Genomic DNA, 19,933 nt, shown 5'->3' with positions numbered 1-19,933 from the left:
TCATGCCTTACCACTTCACATGTCATTCTCATGCTCGCATCAGAGAGGAGTTGCAGTTTACTTAGAATTTGGTTGTTGAGATTTTACATTTGATCAGCTCGACTTCCATCTATTGAAACGAAAGAGGCAGAAATACACTAGCAAATTTGAGCATTTTAGAAAATGTTTTTTGGGAAGACTGAGCATTGACTCGGAAGTGTTAAGCTGACTGCAAAGTAACTGAATAATTTGTGTGTGCGCGTGCCTGTGTGTGAGCTACAGAGAGGCACAGCGATAGACGGATCTATAGCAAACCACACAACTCATTTCCTTGTTCATCTCATCTTTATATTTCCACTTTTTTTCCCCGAAGGAGATTTAATTCCTCTCCTCTTCATTACATGAAGATAATGGGAAGTGGGACTTTCGAGCAGCCATCACCCTGATAAAGGCACTCTGGATATAGATGTTTTTCCTGTGGAATTACCCTTTAAATCCTGGAATATATTCCAAGTGACAAAATAATTAACAATTATCCAAAAACTTTTCTAAATTCTGGACTCTTTTTCTTTTTTTCTTTTTTTTGTAATTTTTTTGTAAAGGACTGATTTTAATATTTCTTTTCCAACCATTGACTCATAATGGGATTTCACTAACACGGATTAAAGACTCAAGCAAGATCTTTGTCTATAAATTGATGTAATAACCATGATTCTTACAATTTCTCCAGCCGACATAATTGATTTAGATTTAATGTTTCTCAGTGTTGAGGGTTAAATAGGTGAGTACGGTGCTTTGAATCCATACATGCTGTTGTTGTTGCATGTTTTAGATAATTATTATATTAATGCAGATATTCACCTCAGTATTTTTGTTCATTGATGTGTTTGTAGGGTTTGGCAGAATTTAAATGGATATTGTCAGATTATCAGAGATCGGTCATTTCCTTCATTCTTCATCCCCCCCCATAAAAGCCTTTAATTTCATACATTTTATGCATGTGAAAGGAAATCACATGAAAATGCTCTGATCTTTTAATGTAGTGTCAGAGATTATACTTCACATGTTAAGACGAATCTCCATACCTCATCCTTAGCTATGCACTTAAGCCACTGTCCGCCCGATGGAGTAGCCACTTCTGCCTATCAAATCACCTGCTCAGTGCTGCTCCATGCTCTTATTTAATGCAGTGGAGTGTGTGTGTGTGTGTGTGTGTGTGTGTGTGAGAGGAATATATATGTAGATCAATAAAGCAATCTACATGAAGAGACACACTACATTGCCCCTTTCTCAGTGTAATCATTCTTATCTGCTGTTTTTCCAGAGACTCAAAATACTTTGCAGTGGGAGACTGACTGACAACACTCTCCTCGTGGAGGGTGTTGGAATGAAATTTGTGTGTGTGTGTGTGTGTGTCTGCAGTAAGATTCACATTAACACCTACTCTCTCTCTCTCTCTCTTACACACATACACATACACACAGACACTTTGTCCATCTGTACATCATAGGTGCAGCAGCGATTGAGCCCTTTCCTCTGATTAACTTTCTTATCATTTGGCTGACAGCCGTTTGAATTCATACAGTGCGTGTCTGTGTGTGTGTGCGCACGGTGTGCCGTCAAGGTTACGGCTCCATACCTGCGAAGTCCACCTGGGACCTGGTCCCATAACCCAGGGCCATTACCCAATGTGCTCGGTGCTCTTGGCACACATGTGACCCCTATAGTCTTTCTACAGATGGGCACTTAAACCCAGGTAGTCTGTCAGAGCTGTCACAGCTGCCACACTGCAAAATGGACGTCTGGGGTGCGAACTACCTCTGTTGTCTTTTTTCCTCTAATGATCACAGAAATAGTACGTCAGTTGTCACAGATAGGTGAAACGCGCGTGTTATTGTCTTGACAATGTAGCGGACGGAGGCGGTGGCAAAATGGACAATGACGTGAGCATGTCCCACTTGGCTGCAAAACTGCAGTTGATAAAGCTGATTTGACTCGTGCTATACAGAGGACACTGGGGGTGTTTTCACCAGTCCTCTCCAGCGCAGCTGGGTGGAAAAGTGAGAAATCACTGTGCAAATGAACGGTTTGCAAGACGGATGCAGCTGAGCATAACTTCCATACAAAACCAGAGGAGATTTGCTGGCGATCATATTGGGAAAAATAGCTCTTTTTTTTTTTTTTTGCTGGGTTGCATTTGTGATGCTGAGAAAATATATACATTTTATAGCTTTTTTCCAAAATGGAGTCACCTTGGAAAGCAGAATCATATTTCATGTGTCGCTAAATGTGTGGCTGCCAAATGTGACAATGCAGATAATGTATTGTTCGGTTGGCTCTTAAGTGTAATGCTAAATTGAAAATGTCCCTTTAATCTACATCGATAATGTTTCTGTATACATTTCCACCGAATATTATTGAACAATAAATCAGCTCCAGGACATTTTGCAAGCACCCTGTCAATGCCAGATGCTTGCGTGAAAAGTCTGGGGGGAAAAAAAGACTTTAAATGGAGCTCAAGAAATTTCTGAGGTGTTGTGCTGTCGCCGTTGACAAACAGGAGCAGGAGCTGAGGAGATTCACAATCCACCACTTCTTCCTACCAATTCTCTTTCCGTCTCCCTCTCTCGCCATGTGCTACCTAATGAGACAACAATACAACCCTTGTGTCTGGCTCTGAGCACTGCATCTGCATTAATGAAACCAGTAATAACACTATTGGGTGTTTTATCTCCTGCCAAACCCCCCCCCCCCACCCCCCACCCGTGCCCGTCTTGGCATTGCCGTGTTTCGGTGTGTTTATCAGAAGTCAAACCCGCAATTGATTTTAGCTCATGAAAATCCACAGTGTGGTACGAGTTAATGCTTAACGCCTCACGTTCACATTATGTGTAATGCCGCGCGACGACCACGTCCATCATTTTGTTAAATTAGTGCACGCAGTCTGCGGAGCTCCATCTAAAAAGCTCGTAATATTCTGCAGAGTGTGTGTGTGTGTATGGTTGTCTGAGTCCGAATCCTGTTCAGCCATTAGAGCGTGAGCTGGGAAGCCTATGTGGGGCGACTTAAAAAGTACATCTCAATTTTATTGGCAGCATATTCACTTCACTTCAAGCAGGCAGAATATGGGTCATGATCTGATATAAAAAGGCTATTCAATAATTCATCGGCGCTGATTAAGAGGACTTGTATCGATGCAGACACTGTCCGCAAGAGGAGAGGGGAGTGCACGGTGTGCGAAGGAAAGCATAATTTAGGCACCTTTTGTGGGATTAGTGGGAGCTAAGGAACAAGCTAGGAGAGCCCGGGCGTTTTCAAGCGAGCGGCGTCGGCCTACTCTGATGTTCTAATCGACTGTGCGCTCTGCCCTTCTGTTTCACGTGTTGACTGTGAAGTGGCGGGTGTACATGTGACATGTGACAAGTGTGTTTGTCTGTCATCATGTGTTGCTGTGTGTGTGTGTACATCTTGTGTGAGGCCCATCAATCTATTAAATATGAAAAGTACAATCTGTTACCCCGCAGAGACTGGTTTATTATTCATCAACATTGAATAATTTCAATTTAATCATTTATTTACCTAAAGTGTGGCCCGCTCTCTCCCCTTCGATTTAGACTCTCATATGGACTCGTGGGGGGGGGGGTACGTTTTCATGATATATAACTTATGTTTAATCAGTGTTAATAGAAGCTATTTATTTGACTTGTTGGGGGATGGAGGCAGAAACATTTTAGCACGACAGTACATTTGGGAAAAGTGTGTCTTTCATTATATCGGGCTGGATTATTTTCTTTATCCGAGCACAAAGACACATGCACACTCACAGTTTACTAAAAAGAGTTGTGCGATTGATTTAATCAGATTAAGGAGTGGTCACATTGTCTTTTTATGGAACAGAAGTAGCTTTGGATGATAACCAACTATAAGGAGAGTGGTATATTATGGATAACCAGTTTGTGCATTTTAGATTTCCCCTCATTTGATCTTATTTTATTAATTCTAAGGGAAGCGTGTCATAGGTTGCACACTGTGCCAAGGCAGAGTATGCTCTTATTAGAGTCTAACGGCCTGTGACCTGCCTCTAACCCTCTGTCCTCCCTCTTCCCTTTACAACAACAGACTGGCAGACGTCAGAAAAACAAGCGACGCCAAACGTCTCTTCGGAGGAACAGAAGTGAAGCTGCTCTTGTGGAGCACAATTACCTCGAAATTGCTGCTTTACCCTCCTGACCCTTCAAGGATTTTACCTAAAACTGCTGTGAGTCCACCCCCCCCCCCCCCCTTTCAAATAGCCCTCCCCGTTCACAATCAACACTGAAAGGATTATGATGTGGAAGAGAGATACATGCTTGGCAACGTCGCCTCATTTTTTAATCTCACCACTCCATTCATGAGCGTCTGCATTTGCCTCAGCAAATCCCACACACATAATGAGGTGGTGAGAGAGTAATTCAATTAATCGCAAAGCCTAAAACACATTTGTTTGATGGAGTGTGGCCGGTTAGAGCAAACAAACCTGCTGGTGGAGTGACACCTGTAAATGATAAAGGAATAGTTTACTTCCATGACCAATTTATTCCGCTTTTTGGAGTTAATTAAACTCATCTTTCTATTCATTGGCTAATGATGTTGACAGGTGGTATCATTCCAGGTGGTTAGTCTCGTCTGCTTGCAGAAACAAAACGCCTCTAAATTTGTGAGTGAGGAATATGTGGACAAGGGATTCTAGTGGCTTTTATATTTTTTCAATTTAAAGCCATGCTTTATTATAATAGCAGTGTGAGAGGAAATAATCATAACCCCCAGGGACAAGCTAAATGCACAATAACCAACACCAACATATTTATAGTTAGTAAAAAAAAACTAGAAATGTACGTTTTCTAAAGATATAGTAGCTCCTAACAATCGATAATCATATTGTCTTTTCTCTCGTCGATTTTAGTTCAGCCTCCCTCAGTCTGAGGCTATGAGAGGGAGAGAGGAGTCCCAGGCCGCAACACCATGCTACTTCTGAGACGCTGGGATGAGTCTTTGGCTGGCAAAACACAAGGTAAGACAACACTGACGCACGAGGCCTCACTGCGGCCCGAGCTGTTCTTAGTTTTCTCTCGTCCCCCAAAGAGAGCCGCCGAAAAACAACCTGCCTTATCTCACCTGTGTTTGTGCGTCCGCTTTTCGCTAAGCAGGCAGCCTCTTTTCGAACGCTCAGTGATGGATGGTCTAAAACTTCTGGAGGCTCTTCTGCTTTGTATCTCACGCCGGGCCTTGCTCGGGGGTCAGGATAATGGTTCAAGGTGGAGCCCACAGACGAACAGTTTAATCCTTTTTTTTTCTTTTTTTAGCGCAGTGTGCACTTTGATCAATGGCATGCGTCAGTGCGCAGACGTTCAACATGACCCAGTCCCTATCGACTATCGGCTTCATTTGCATGGCTCTACGAGCATTGATCAGGCAATTAAAGGATTTGTTGAATGAGATTTTTTGAGGCAGAAGTGTGTGTGACCATGTGGACGTGCTTGTTTGTGTCAGCCGCTCATCAGCTGTGTGTGTGTGTGTGTGTGTGTGTGTGTGTGTGTGTGTGTGTGTGTGTGTGTGTGTGTGTGTGTGTGTGTGTGTGTGTGTGTGTGTGTGTGTGTGTGTGTGTGTGTGTGTGTGTGTGTGTGTGTGTGTGTGTGTGTGTGTGTGTGTGTGTGAGAATTAAACAGACAGTATGGTTTGTGTGATAGGATAAAAGACGACATCATTCTCTCTCTCTGTCCATGGACCAAATAACACAGAGCAAATGTATTTGCCGCAAGGGCCCATGCAAAACCATTATCATCGTTTCCTTATACATTTGTCTCCTCAAACCTTTGTTTAAAAAAAAAAAATGTTCATAAGTTGTTCGCAACCTTTTTTTTTTGAACACCTCTCTTCCTCTGCCCCTCCCCTCTCTTCCTCTCCCGCCCTCCTTCTCTTTTCACGCACTATTAATCAGCCGTGACGCTTAAGAGACTCAACCTCAGTATAGAGGAGCAAGAGTGAGAAACTGACATTTTTTTGGGGGGGATAGGTGACGGTGGTTGTTGGGTGCGGTGGACTGTGTGCACAGTGTGTGAGCACACTACAAATGCTGCCATTATACAGCTACTCGGAAGTGAAGGGTTTCTGTCGTTAGCTGAAAGTCACACAGCCGCCTCAGCTAACGCTGACGCTGCACTTTCACCTACTACTACGTCATACAGCATTCCATCAATCAGCAGTGACGCATTCATACAGTTACCGATTGTTCGTCTTTTCGGTTCCCTATTAATTTCAGCAAGTTTCTAGCCATTACGTGAACTGTTTAGAAAATGCAACTGGCTGGAATAATAGTTAAAATGAGCATGCATTGGAATGATAATGTCTCATGAGTTTTTTTTTTTAAAGCTTTATCTCCAACCCCTGTGTAACAGACCTACAGTAAATGTGATTTTGGGTGCTCATTATATCACCAGCGCTCAGCGCCATTAATTAAGTGCAACGCGGCTTTTCATTCAAATCCAATTAACAACAGACCTTTATTTCAACTCTGCGTCATCACTCATGCTCAATTCACCAAACTGGGAGAGTGTGTGTTTTGAAGTCACAATATTTGACGTGTGAAATACACATTTTAGGATCACCTCTCTCCTGCCTGCCAACATAATTAACGGCAGATTTCTGTATTGAAGCATAACGGTGAGGAAAATGGGCACTTCTTGTGTATATACTGTGTATCTTCTTCCAGCAGTTTTTTTTTTTTTTAAATCAGGTGCTGCATTCGTCTGCTAAATAGGCCAGAATTCTTATCAGCTTACTTTGGGAGAATATTCATAATTTACATTATTCCTCTTTTATTTATATACATTTTTTTTTAACTGAAGTCGAAGGAAGTTTTTTCCCCGTTGACTGTGTCTTCCTAAATTAGAGCACATTCGAACGTCGGGGAGTTAGGAGCCTCTCGATGCAGAAAAGGAGAGAAGAAATAAGGGAAGGAGGTAAATAGTTGTAGTGTTTTGCTCGTTGTTTCTGGGGACGTGGAGTAGAGGATGGGAAGAATGCAGCAGTGTGTTTTTCTCAGGAAGACAATGACTTCTGATGTGCTGGTGCTGTCCATTCAGTTTTGTCGCCCTATGCAAAACTACACTGCAGAGTGTGGGCATATCTCATTAATTTAATAACTTTGTTTTATTTAAAGAAACTTTCTAGGCACGGCAAATTCACCCCGGCACGTTCCCTTTGTAATGAATTCCTATCACACTGTTCATACCAGGCACCACTGATGTTCAATTATCATATAATTGAATAAACACGTGCGATACGGCAGCACAGTCATACGAGGTGATGCAAGTCACCGGCGTGATCTATCGCGGAGTTAATGCTATCAGTTGATATTAATTGAGTCTGGGCCGCGGGATCACGTGTTCCGGCTTGACCTGAAAACACGGCCGACATCAGTGTGGTGGCATTGATTGGGTTCGCAAAACAGCAGATCAATACAACTTCACTCATCCTTGTCTCCTGCAGCACAGCAAGTAACATAAGTCACCTGGAAAACGGCCCCGCAGATCCGATCATTAGCTGAGCGTTGCACTTCCAACATTTGCTTTGGTGGCATCTGTTCTTTCCTGGCACGTCCTCCAATTCTGCTGCGAGGAGGTTCCAGGTGCCGTCAGTGTTTGTTCTCCAGTTGTTGGAGAGCGCTAAAGCCGACACAACGAGGCGATGAACAGCAATTTTAATGGACAACTATTTTTGAAAGGATTTTTTGTGATGGAATAATGTTAACATCTACTGGGTTCAGCAGAACTATTTTTAAGCCCGACACTGTGTCTCCCCTCAGACAAAACTGACATAATGCCCTCTCCACCTTCCTGCTCATCAACAGGATGTCATGTACTGTTGCCATAGATCCTGGAACCCTGCTGACCCCTATTAGCAGTTCCTGTTTACAGAGTACCCATTGATGTAAAGGCAACCGTCACTAAGTTAATTTGATACAGAAGAAAACTTAAATAAGTGAGGATTCTCGGGCACGTTGGGAAATATAATAACATTAATTTCCTACGATTTCTAAGGGGCTTTGTTGACATTCAATCACGTGGATATTAGACATCAGAGATATCTTCAAGTATAAGACACACTGATTCAAAAATAATGTTTATGTCTAGAGATTTTATTGAGTCATAACTCCCAGGAGGATTGCAGTTTTTGATGCAGATTGCAAGTCAAATCAGAGTTTAGTTTTTCCTAGAAAATCCGAACGTACCTGTCTCTCTCTCATCTCACGTGGTATGTTTGCTTCACTTCTTTTCCTCCACGCCTGCCCTGACCGTCAAACCAATAATGGAAAAATAATAATAAATAGTAACTATAAAATACACTCATGTACCGTTTGTTTCGCATATCTGCACAAATACTCGACTCTGAACGTGCACAGGTACGTGAGCAGTTGCGTTGAAGGGCAGCCCCGCGCTCCACTTCAGCTGACTTGTTGTTTTTCCGGGCCTCATCGGAAGGCTGTGTTGTTGAAGTGGATGAATGATTTGTTTTAGTGCGTTTATGCTACAGGTCAGCATCTTTGGGCTGCCCACGATCGACTGGAAACACTCGCGCTCATGCCTGTAGGACGAACTAATGCAGAGTGTCACAGGGTTTTACTGTGCGGTCGAGAGAACGGCTGGTTGCAGCCGAATGATGAGATGAACACATTTCAATTTGCACATTTGTTCTTTGTTTACGCTTTAATCGTACAGTTGGATTGTGTGTTGTTCAGCAGTGGTTCAGCCTGTACACAGGTTTTACACAAGTCCGTACAACAGAGCAACTTGGTGTTGTCATCCTTGATTTAAGGGCAGCTCCTCAGATCCAGCCTCGGAAAAAAAAAACATTTGAGTCATAGTACATGATTAATTCCCTACCCACAGAATTTGATTAATGTCTTCTTGTATAGAAGCTGCAACTGAGTAATGCTACTTAAACTTATTTTGGTTCATCTCCGCTCTACTAAGCTACATTTTTCTTTCCCATTATGAAAGCGGTGCTGGACAATAAATCAGTCTATACCATAAAAGGGATTGCTCTCCCTGACACCAGGAGTGAGCTACGCCCCCCTGCTATGAGATTGGATGGCGGTGCATCATCAGTTGAGCCACGCACGCACGCACGCACACACCCACGCACGCACACACACACGCAAAATCTCTAAAAGTCTGTTTGTGATGTTGCAAAGATGAAATGGTCAAGCATGGGCAGTGACCCTCGACCATCCCCTGAGTGCGCTCTCTTCTGCGAGCAGAGCTGGAGATAAACCGGACACGAGGCGTTGTCTCCTGGCCCCCGCGTCTGTTGAAATGTCATTGCTAATGCTCACTTCGCTTCAGTGGCCCCAGCAGAGCGGAGCAAACTCCACAGCTTGCTCTGCCCTGCCTGCCGTCTTGCAGGCTCCCGGCCTCTGTCCTGTCCCGAAGCTTTCTCCAGCCTTTTCCCGTGACTCTTGTTTGCCAGTAGATAATATTAAAAGTTATTGATTGGGGTGTGTTAAGGAAAAAATGCCCAGGGGGAGTTTAGCAGAAGCACTCCCAACAGGGAGCTGATGTCTCCCTGAGGGACCTCATTCGTGTACTGTCAGGATCTGTGATATGTGGCAGCTCGGCTGCAGAGAGAGACGGAAGCGGAGAACGGAGTGGAGGGTGGGGGTCAGTCCGTCTTGTATAGAACAGAAAGATGGTGTAAAACAGACAAAAGGGAGAGAAGGAAGAATGCGATATGAGCTATTGTAAGGCACACTAAACATAATAGGTTTGTCAAAGTCTGACTGATTAAACTCGCCACTCGAAAGACGATGCAGCTCTCACGCAGCCATTTAACCTCTTCTGTGTGTTTAGTCGATTGCTCCTGTTTGCATCTCACATTGATTTCTGAAAGCCAGAGCCCGAGTCTCAGAACTACTGGAAATTATGTTAGTGCCGATGTAAGATCGTTCATTTGTGAAAACCCCTGACAAACAGTTCTTTTCGCGAGGGAATTCAAACTCATGGATTATTTACCCATCAATTTCCAGACAGTGTCATTGGTATCACTGCCTGTCATCATGAAAATGATTGATTGTTTTTTTTGGGACCTCCGAATCTCTTCTTTGGGCAGTTGTCTGTTTGTGGCCACATTGCGACGCTGCGTCAGTAGTTTTCTCCAGATTAAAAGACAAAACTGAATAAAACACTGCATTGTTTCCAAGTAGTGGCATGACTATGACATGTCAAATGATGTAACATATTTGCCACAGATTGGATATGGAATTTTATAATCTTGGGTTATATTGGCATCTTGTGCCTTTTTTAAGTCAAATTGCTCTTTCGTTGCAGCTAATTTAGTTGTAGCTAAAACGACACTGACAGCAGTGAGAGCATAGAGGTATAATTCAAATTTTCACTTTGTTACATTGTTGACACTTTACAAATCTGCTCTCCTGTCAGAATATAGAATACCTTGACCTGAATCACTGTTTTTGAAACAGTCTTTTTCCACCCAATGATTTGAAACATCTTTGTTATGCAACGTTTAAAGATCCACGCACAATTCACTTACCATGAGCAGGGAGACGTGGTGCGGGTGCAACAAGGGACAGAGTGAGCGATGACACGGGCACGAGAGACGGGTGTTGCCATTGCGTACAATAATATATTTGGAGGGGTGAGTCTGGGGGTGTAAGTGAGCGAGGGCATGTGTGGCAGTGATGGGGTGGGGTGTAAATAACAGCAGCACAAGAGGAGGACCGGGTGTTAAATTAAACCTCAGCCCAAGAATGTGCCACCTCGAAAGATGAGACCGTAACAACACACTCACAGAGCCAGAAACTGATAGCACCCTCATGTGTCAGTGTGTGTGTGGGTGTGTGTGAGAGATTGGGTGGGTGATCGAACGCATTTGGAAGCATCTTGAAACAATTTGATTTGGGATTTCATTGAATGTTCCCATACATACATAACACATTTAACTTACAATGTCAAACATTGTATGTCTTCCCTGACTGGACAGAGAGATAACAAACATACAGCAGGTGACCGGAGACAGACCCCGGAAATATTGCAAATACATCATATGGATGTCGACTCCACCGAGTCACCGAGATGCTCCATAAAACAAAATCACAAGTGTCACCGGAGGGTACAGAGGCAATTGGACTTAAAATGAAGCGTCCCAGGACAGTTGGTGTGTAGGATGTCTATCTACAGTCCATATCAATGCTTCAGAACTGAGCATTTCACAGAAGATTCCAGCCCTGTCGGATCTTTTGGTCGTAGATGTTAATTGTGGTTGCAAATATGGTCAGAATAAAGGTATTTGGCTTGTGTGTCGCCAAAAGGCGACACACAACGAGGAGTGAAAAGAACAAGCTCATCATTCTTTCTTATAAATGAAAACTAGGCGAGGACTCCTTAAAGAAAAGCAGTCACACGAGAATTCAAAGCACACAAACGTCTTTTGTTGAGTTTCAAGTGTATTTGTGACATTTTTCCGCAGTGAATAAGCCTCTTAACATGTAGAAAAAAAGGGTTGATGATGTGTGCGTCTGGACATTAATGGCAGATGAAGTCTCAGCCCCCCCCCCTTACTTGTTAAAGGCAAACTCCGTTTGACACCATGATCATAATATATTTCATTTTAAGTCCACTGGAATTATCATATCTGTCATGACAAAATTGCCTTCTGACATTAACTGTAGCTGCTGCCCAAGCATCTGATATCTATTATGAAGTGGAGAAACCCTCAGGGTGACATAAGATACTGTCTCCTCCGTTTGCAGAATGGAGCGTTAGTTCTCATCTTCGCACTGCGTTCTCCTCTTAGCGTGTGTGCGTGCGTGCGTGCGTGGTCACTTCTGTCATGATTGCAAGTGAGCCAGACCACAAAAAAATCAATCAGCCAGAGTGACACAGAATGGGAGCGCACAGACGGAAGCAAACACACATGGACACGCAAACACACACACGCACACGCACACACGCACACGCAGAGTGAAGTCCTAGAACACTGCAGTGAGCCATTGAAAGTAAATCGCAAAGCACAAGTAGAAGTAGAGTCACGCTGTGCTTTTCAGTTTTCAATTCAATGCAGAACGAACTTTTACTTTCCACTTTTCTCACTCCTGTTATCTCCCCCCTCCCCCCGTTTCCATCCCACCTGTTTCCTTTCTATCCTGTTCCTCTCTCTCACTTTGCTCTCTGCATCATCTGTTCTCATCTAACGCTCCATCTCTCCCTCATCCTCTCATTTCTCTCATGCTCTCTCTGCTTTTATCTCTCTCTCACTCACTCACTCACACACACAGATTTTTTTTTAAATTAAAACTTCTCTGTATCAAGGGATTCTGTTATGGTGATGATTTAAATGGAGGGGCTGACATAAGCTTAACATTACTGTCAGACCAACGCAAATTCCATCAGCCCTGGTTAAATTTGCAGCGCTGGCCATTTTCCAAAAGGCTTTTTATTCTACAGCCAAAATCTATTCCACTACCTATCCATCTTTATTTTCCGCACTCATATTCCCATATGCTGGTTTTTTTTTTTCATTCTATAGTGTATCAGGTCAGATGGCTGCATCGTGAAGCATAACTGCTCACTCCAGTACCGACCGGACAGTCTGACTCATACTGGATATTTTAGGCTGATACTGATATAATAGATATTTGAGAGCTGATGCATGTAGTGGAGTAAAAAATATTTCTTCCTTAACAACAGAGTGAGTATGTGACCTAAATAAACAAATAAACGTCATCTTCCGTTAGACAAACTATCCTATGTAAAGGTGACGCTATTTCTAAATGACCTCGAACATGTGTTTGGGATTTCTTCGCTGCAATTTGATCTCACATATTAGCCTCATATTGTATAACGTGTATATAACATATGTTATATGTTGATATGTTGGTCTGGATTGTAGTTGACAGACCTGCACATATGCTTGTCATGCACACACACATACCGACACACTCGCACTAGAGTTATATGCCCCCAGTGCCAACCACCTTGCTGTGAGAAACGAGACACTTCCCCTTCGTACCCCTCCCTGCCCTCCTCTCCCTGGCCCGCCTCCTCCGTGGTGGACTCACTCTCCCTGGTGTATGGGGGCCTGTGGTGGTCGGGTATTCATAAATCAAGATGTTACCACCGGCGCTATAAGGCTACTTTTTAATTAAAACTGTGAATCAGTCTGCCGCGGTTATGAATTGTTCTCTGCTGCCACTGAATAAAATATACAGGGCTCACTCCTTCTCCCCCTCTGACTCTCTCTGCCCCCCCCCCCCCCCCCCCCCCCCTCGTGTTACTCGCTGCTCAATTTTGTAGAAGAACGTCCACAGCAGGCCTTTGCCATGCACAGATACTAACGGCTGACAGACTAGTTGTGTAGCTTAGCGGTTGCATGAATACAATAACTCTAGACAGAGGGTCTGGCGCCACTGGGGTCAACACCATTATATCACACAAAACAGCCGCGAGGACAGAAACACACCGGGAACGCTGCGAGGCCAGCGGGCCCTGTTCACCACACACTACCACTCGGGAAATCGTGTCACAGCAAGTGGAATATGTTGATCGTATCAAAAAAGAGGAGAGTGAGAGGCGAGGGCTTTTGTCCGATGGTCACGTTGGATGAGTGGCGAATGCATCTGAGACAAACAATGAACATGGCTCCTGTTTTTGTGCCACTCAAGAAGAGCAGCTCCGGCAAGAGCAGGAGCAGCTCAGCTTTTCTGCGTTTTACTGTCACAGGACAAGGACTATAACAACGGCTTCTCAAATACTGTCAAATGAAATAAATAAAACAATAATCTATGAATATATTCATATGCAAAAGGATGAGTCTTAAAAGCTCCGCGCAGGAAGTACCACCAGGTTTAAGCTTAACAACATGTCTCCTTCAAGGGGCCCTATTGCTAATTCATGACCTTTGCGTGTCTTGCAAGCACAACTGACACCGTCCTGGAGGAGATAGTGAAATGAGCCAGGCCCCAACGGAGCAGAAATTAGCCCAATGGAGCGCGGCAGCGGCGTAGATAGAACAGAGCACGGGGCTGTCGCCGTAGCTCTGCCGCCTCCGCCTCCCTTTGCATTACATCAGCACGCGGGTGCAAGGAGGTAAGGGCTAACTGGAATTCAATCTTACAGCTTTGCACAAACAAACTCATGAATGATAATGGGTCGCTAATTGAAGGTACTGGAGCGATTCACTCTGAAGACCGTGGCGCCGCAAATGGAGTCCTCCTGGTTGCCATGGCAACTGGCGCAGAGAGGCTCCGGAGGTCTCCTGACCTGAGTTGCAGTCGGATAATTTTTTACAAGCGTTCCCGGTAATCAGTGCCGCCATTTGCATCCATGAATAATTTTAAGTAAACTATTCGCACTCGGTGCGTCAGTGATTTAAAAGTTAGTTCAAGTCGAGAAGGGGGGGTTGTCTATTAGTCTGCATTTCACGTACAAATACTCGGATTACTTTATTTGCTATCCAAGTGAAGCAAGTTAATTTAGGTGTTGATGCAATTTAATAATTTTGTTTAATTTACTGTATTTTAGATCATAGATCCATATTGGCACAATTAAACATTTGTTTTTTATAATGAAAAATGTATTATCTGAAAATTTGGTTTGTACATGCTGGATATGACACTCTCTGCTGTATATTGGCTGGTATTTGAGACGGTCTCTGCCTGTTTTTATGTTTCCCCTATAGTTTATCTGTATCGCCAATCACTATTGATTTGAGCTAAACTATATCTCACCACTGATGAGCATATAAAAGTGATATGACCCGGGAAATATTTAAAGCAGTCCCTGTTTGACCTGCAGATGTTTCCACGAGCAAACACACTCCAATCTCCAGCAGCTTCAAGGTTGTTAACGTGTAGCTGACCACTGGCACTGACCTGGTCATGGATGGGAGCATTTCTTTACTCATAGCTTTTACAAGCTGCTTTCATCCAGGCAACTGTATATTATCAGCTCACAGAGAACATACTATCAGGCTTCACAGACTCATTTCATCTGTACTGTTTCTGCAGTAGACTTCCTGTCATACTTCCCTAAAAAAAAGCTGTTTTTAGCTTTGTGGAGACCAGTTCTACCCACAATGCTTAAGTGTTCACCTGTGGCAGGGTTTTGTTCCCATCTGCTCCTGTTCCTGCAGGATATCTGCTGGTGAGCTGGCCACCGAGACTTGTCTCTTCGTGTTTCTTAGTGGCTGCCGCCTTTTGAACTGGCAAATCTGCCCGTTTAGTCCGCGTCCGTACGTAGCGCTGCTGTTCTCCTCTGGGGTGCGCGTCTCTCTCAGGCTGAGCGTTTGGTGGGATTAAATCAGGAGGACATCCGTTGGAGAGATGCTCTTAGATGTCATTATCCCCGTGGGGAGTCTCATCATCATCCTGTAGTGGAGAGAGGCTCGGCACAGCAGCCCCAGAAGGACTGCAAGAAAGACAGCCATGACAGTCTAACCTCTGCAAGAAAATTGTGATGATCATGCCAAAAACAGCGTCCAATCATAGCAAGTCCCATGCAAAAATACCTGGAGTTAATTGAAATGTCTAAAATTAGCAACAGAATTGATAGCTGAAAATGAAAGTCATCAGTCAATATTCTGGCTCAGGGGAGAGTGAGGAGAGTAGCTTTCCTGCAGTGCGTTAGCTGAGGTGCTGTGGATTAGAGAGGTCTGTACAAGTTTATGGACGCTTGATTTTTATTTAACCTTCTTCTTCTTATTACTTGTGAACTCTGAAATCAGAGGATTTACAGAATTTTGCAAGGACAGTTATTGCTTACAAAATAATCATGAAGAAATATGATTAGGTGTAAAAACTCCTTAAAATGAATGGAATGTTTTTAGTTTTTCTGTACACAAGACTTTTCTTCTTTGTCCTCTTTCCCTTTGCAGCGTTGGTGATGTGTGCATTGTGCTGGCAGACACGGCAGACACAGTGCGGTAGCGGATTAGGCCATGTTCTTGCTTAAGCATATTTCAAGGATTGGGTTTTGATTTATCCAAGCATGCCCATGAGATGCTGATTTCCACTTGAAGAGGCAGATTTTGAGCGAGCAGCAACCACACTGTATTTCAGTATCTTCTTCATTTAAGAAACTGATCCTGCACCACATCCACTTGAGATTATTCTCCTCCCACAATGGAGTGGTGCAGATACCTTTTCTACAGTATGTTGTTTCTCGCTAACACTCACACACACGCACGCACGCACGCGTGCACTCAAGCCCCACACGGAAAAACAAAACAAAACAAAAAAAAAACTCTTGCACACCTACTAATCCAAAAAGGCAGAATTCTGGTGCCAAAAATAACAGCTTGGAATGAGATGGATGGAGGAGGACAGATTATTGCTGCTCTAATCTGTGAAGAGCTGACAATAAAACACATTTGAAGTGATTACAGGGCTGTTATTGGCACGAGGGGGGGAGGTGGTCACTCTTCCTATCCCAAGCTTTACCTTTCGGCAGACCGTGCAGTCTGCTACATAACTGCACACATCTAAACACTCCTGTCTTTCACAGTGACTCATGGACCGAAGCACTAATGCTGATGAAAGGCGGCTGAGGAGAGACAGCCAGTAGACAAAATGGGGCAGAAGGAAAGTAAGAGAACAGAATGAAAAGTGAGGATGGAGGTGAAAAAGAAGAACAGAGCCGAGAGAGGGATTTCAGTGCAGAAGTCACAAATCCCGGAGAAGATTAAGCATCTGTTCTGCAAGGGGGAGTAGGTGTAAATAGGAACGTGTCCCCTGGAGAGATCCTGGAGACCAAGTGCTTATCTCCTTGAGTGTTGTCAAAACACATTTGTCAGTCTGAAGTGTCTCTGTGTCTATAGGAGACTTGATACGCAGGAGTAAACAGCTGATGGCAGATCGATGCAAAACACGGACACAGAGACACCACCCGGACAGACACACACACACACCAACTGAGACAGTTTTTAGTCTGGATGAACAAGCTGATCGTGCATTATCCCCATGTCTGACTCTGCGCTGCAGGACAAGCACATCATCAAACAGCTGCAGGCGGGTTTACCTTCTCAACAGCTGCCACATCTCAGGAAGCAATGAGAAAACGCTTCACATTGCAACTCCACCAGCCCTGTAAATTAGCCAAGTGAGTTTGGGGCTGTGTGAGGGTATATATATATGTATATGTGTCATATATGTTTGAAAGCTAAAGGACACCCAGTTTTTCTCCTCCACTTCCAAACAAAGTTGTTCCAGCAGTGAAAGCATCCCTGCAGTGATTTAATCAACAATCGGTTGACCAGTGAACACTTGGTTCACTCCAGGTGACCAGGCACAGTCACTCTTGCATTAGATGATTCAGCCAGGCTGACATATTTGGGAAACCTTTGATAAATCACTGATACACAACAGTAGAGAGTAGTGTATTGTAACATTATCAGGCCCCACACAGTAAGTTCAGAAGATAGTGTTGTTGGTGTGGGCTGTAGCTTTAAAGCCATGTAGGCCTGTGTTTAAACAGGCCTTTAACACATGTTCTGTGTTGAGCATTGACGTTATTTCTGCCCTCCTTTGACCTTCTGGCCCACTGCATGCTCACTCAATTGCAAATATGGGAATTCAAATCAATTGCATCAGTTGACATTGACATTCATCCCGTCCCTGGGAACGTCGCTGTACGAATTTAAATTTTGGGGTCACAACGTAGCGTATTATGTTTTATGCAACACAGTCTGTTATTCCTTTGCGTGACTCTCACAAATATCATTCCAATCAGCTTCAAATTTATCCGCGGCCGAACCCTTGTCCCTTGATGGCAGAAACATTTCTGGAGATTTGTAACCTGTTTTGTATTTGTCATACAATATATTTGTTGTCCCTCAATAATTGTCCTTTTTAAAAATTAGACACTTTGTAGAAAGAAAACTATTTAAAATTACATTACATAAGCCTGAAGTGCGTTTTTTTTCTGCTGCCAGGCTGAATTGGAAGATAAAGTTTAGACCTGTGGATGATATTGTTGAATGTTTGACCAGGACTCTGACAGAGATTCACTTTTAAAATCAACATGCAACCTGACGAGGGCAATGTGGCTTAACGTGAGGTGGGCATGTTGTCTCTGTGGTTGTTACGTGATGACGGAGGGAGCTAAGTTTGCTCACAAGGGAGTACGACTTCCTGTTCATCATGGATGCAGCAAGCCTGAAGCAGAAGCAATGAGGAGCACGCACGCACGCACGCACGGACTCTCATCTTATAAATAAAGTGGGGAATGTGCGCAGGGGCGTAATCATAGACCTTGTGCAAAAGAAGTTGACTCGCCCCTTGTCCCTTTCCTTCTGCCATAATTATTCCATATATAACAAACATCTGTGTGTCAAATTATCCGTAGGCACATATTCATTTTCTCATCAACCAGAACAACTTACAATAAATGTCTTCTGTCCTGTGTCTAGGAGGGACATTTCTGCTTTGCTCTGCTCTATTGCTTTCAGCTTTAAATCAGAGCCAATTTTAAACTGTAAAAAGGAGAAACGACTTCACAAATTATTTTAAAATAGAGACTGGAAGGCAACAACTAGTGTTGTAGCTCAGGCCCTGTGTGATGAGCCGCCCTCGCTCGCTGCTGTGTGGTCAAAGAGTTTGTCCCTGTAATGTTTTCTTTCATCACCTGTCAGCAGTTGTTGTGGGCCAGGGCAACATGCCACCAGTGGGTTTAGTCTGGAATCAGGAAGAAAAGCACAAAGCCAAACAATTTAACAGCATCTTTCTTCATGAGAACACCGGAAGCTACAGATGAGGTATCTCTTTGCTGTCCGTTCATTTCTTATCATGAAATCACAAGCCACCACCGACAAAAGAATTATACTCATAAGCAGCCTCAAGTGTGGGTTTGATGTAACGGGCAATTTTTCAAGCTCCTGGTATTTCTTCTTCCGCTGTGAGCCTCGCGTTTCATGACATTCTCATTTCAATTAAAAGGAAAAATGAAGCCACTGCAGCACGCCTGACTTAGCGGGTTAAGATAATGTACATGCACCACAGACGGTTTGAAGTCAACCAGAAAGATGTGGGGAGATTGTCTTTGCCTGCCATCTTCTGCTGTCCGCCTAAATATCAAACCAGGCAATAAATGTGAAAAATTGCCAGTCGCCTTTGTCCTCCAGTTTTCATGCAAATAACACCATCGACCAACCTGACACTTACCACATAATGAGAAGAGGGCGACTGGAGAGTGTGAGCGCGCTAGCGCACGATAAGTGGGAGAATTTAGAGGAAGCATTGTTCTATGAGACAAAATGATAAAACGGAGAATAAAAGTGATAAATAGAGTTGAAACGGAAGAAAGAGAGGGAGGGATTGGGGAGGAAGGAGCCGACAGACGCCTCAACGTCCCCTCTTTTTCTTTGGAAAGAGACACCATGATGACGTCAGATCCGTCCTGCATCCTCGGCAAACGTGAGCGCAAAGCCTGGCTGGTCTGCTTTGGTGAGGGGGCTGGTGATTGGCTGCTTCAGAACATGATGTACAGACACAGGTCCAAACACATTACCACATACACACACACGCACACACACCACCTTCCACCTCCACAGCAGGCTGCACAGACAGGCTGCATGAATATTTATCAGAGCAGTTTATAACGGGTTCTCACATTAGACCGGCGTTTCTTTCATATTCTCACGTATCGTAGGTTTGGCAGCGGCTCCAGTATCCAGCTGATTTCTCTGCTCATCAGTATGCAGCGCAGTGACCCACGATGTTGGCCCGGTCACATCCCCGGGGCAGAAAAGGGGCTCGCCTGCTCAAAATGCTACCACGGACTGAAATATGTTTTTTTTTCATTTTTTATCCGCCACGTGCTGTCCACTGTTGAATCAATTTTAAATCAAAACCATCTCATTGCTACAGATTAGCACTAAGGTTACATATCACAACCTTTCAAACTAA

The 19,933-nt window shown here is 43.8% G+C and overlaps 1 protein-coding gene across 3 annotated transcripts in view; it reads left to right on the top strand.

Annotated features, from left to right (window-relative positions):
* Positions 1-19,933, top strand: part of LOC118288230 (glutamate receptor ionotropic, NMDA 2B) — a 108,225-nt gene that overhangs the window by 3,800 nt on the left and 84,492 nt on the right. For all 3 annotated transcript variants that reach the window (XM_047327946.1, XM_035614086.2, XM_035614090.2), the window contains 2 exons: positions 4,099-4,237; positions 4,922-5,029. In XM_047327946.1, the coding sequence (XP_047183902.1) occupies positions 5,003-5,029 (27 nt within the window). In that variant the 5' untranslated portion in view covers positions 4,099-4,237; positions 4,922-5,002. The remainder of the gene's footprint in view (positions 1-4,098; positions 4,238-4,921; positions 5,030-19,933) is intronic.

Source organism: Scophthalmus maximus, chromosome 17 (genome assembly GCF_022379125.1).
Source record: "Scophthalmus maximus strain ysfricsl-2021 chromosome 17, ASM2237912v1, whole genome shotgun sequence".
Classification (NCBI taxonomy): domain Eukaryota; kingdom Metazoa; phylum Chordata; class Actinopteri; order Pleuronectiformes; family Scophthalmidae; genus Scophthalmus; species Scophthalmus maximus.
This window is presented reverse-complemented; position numbering and strand designations above follow the sequence as displayed.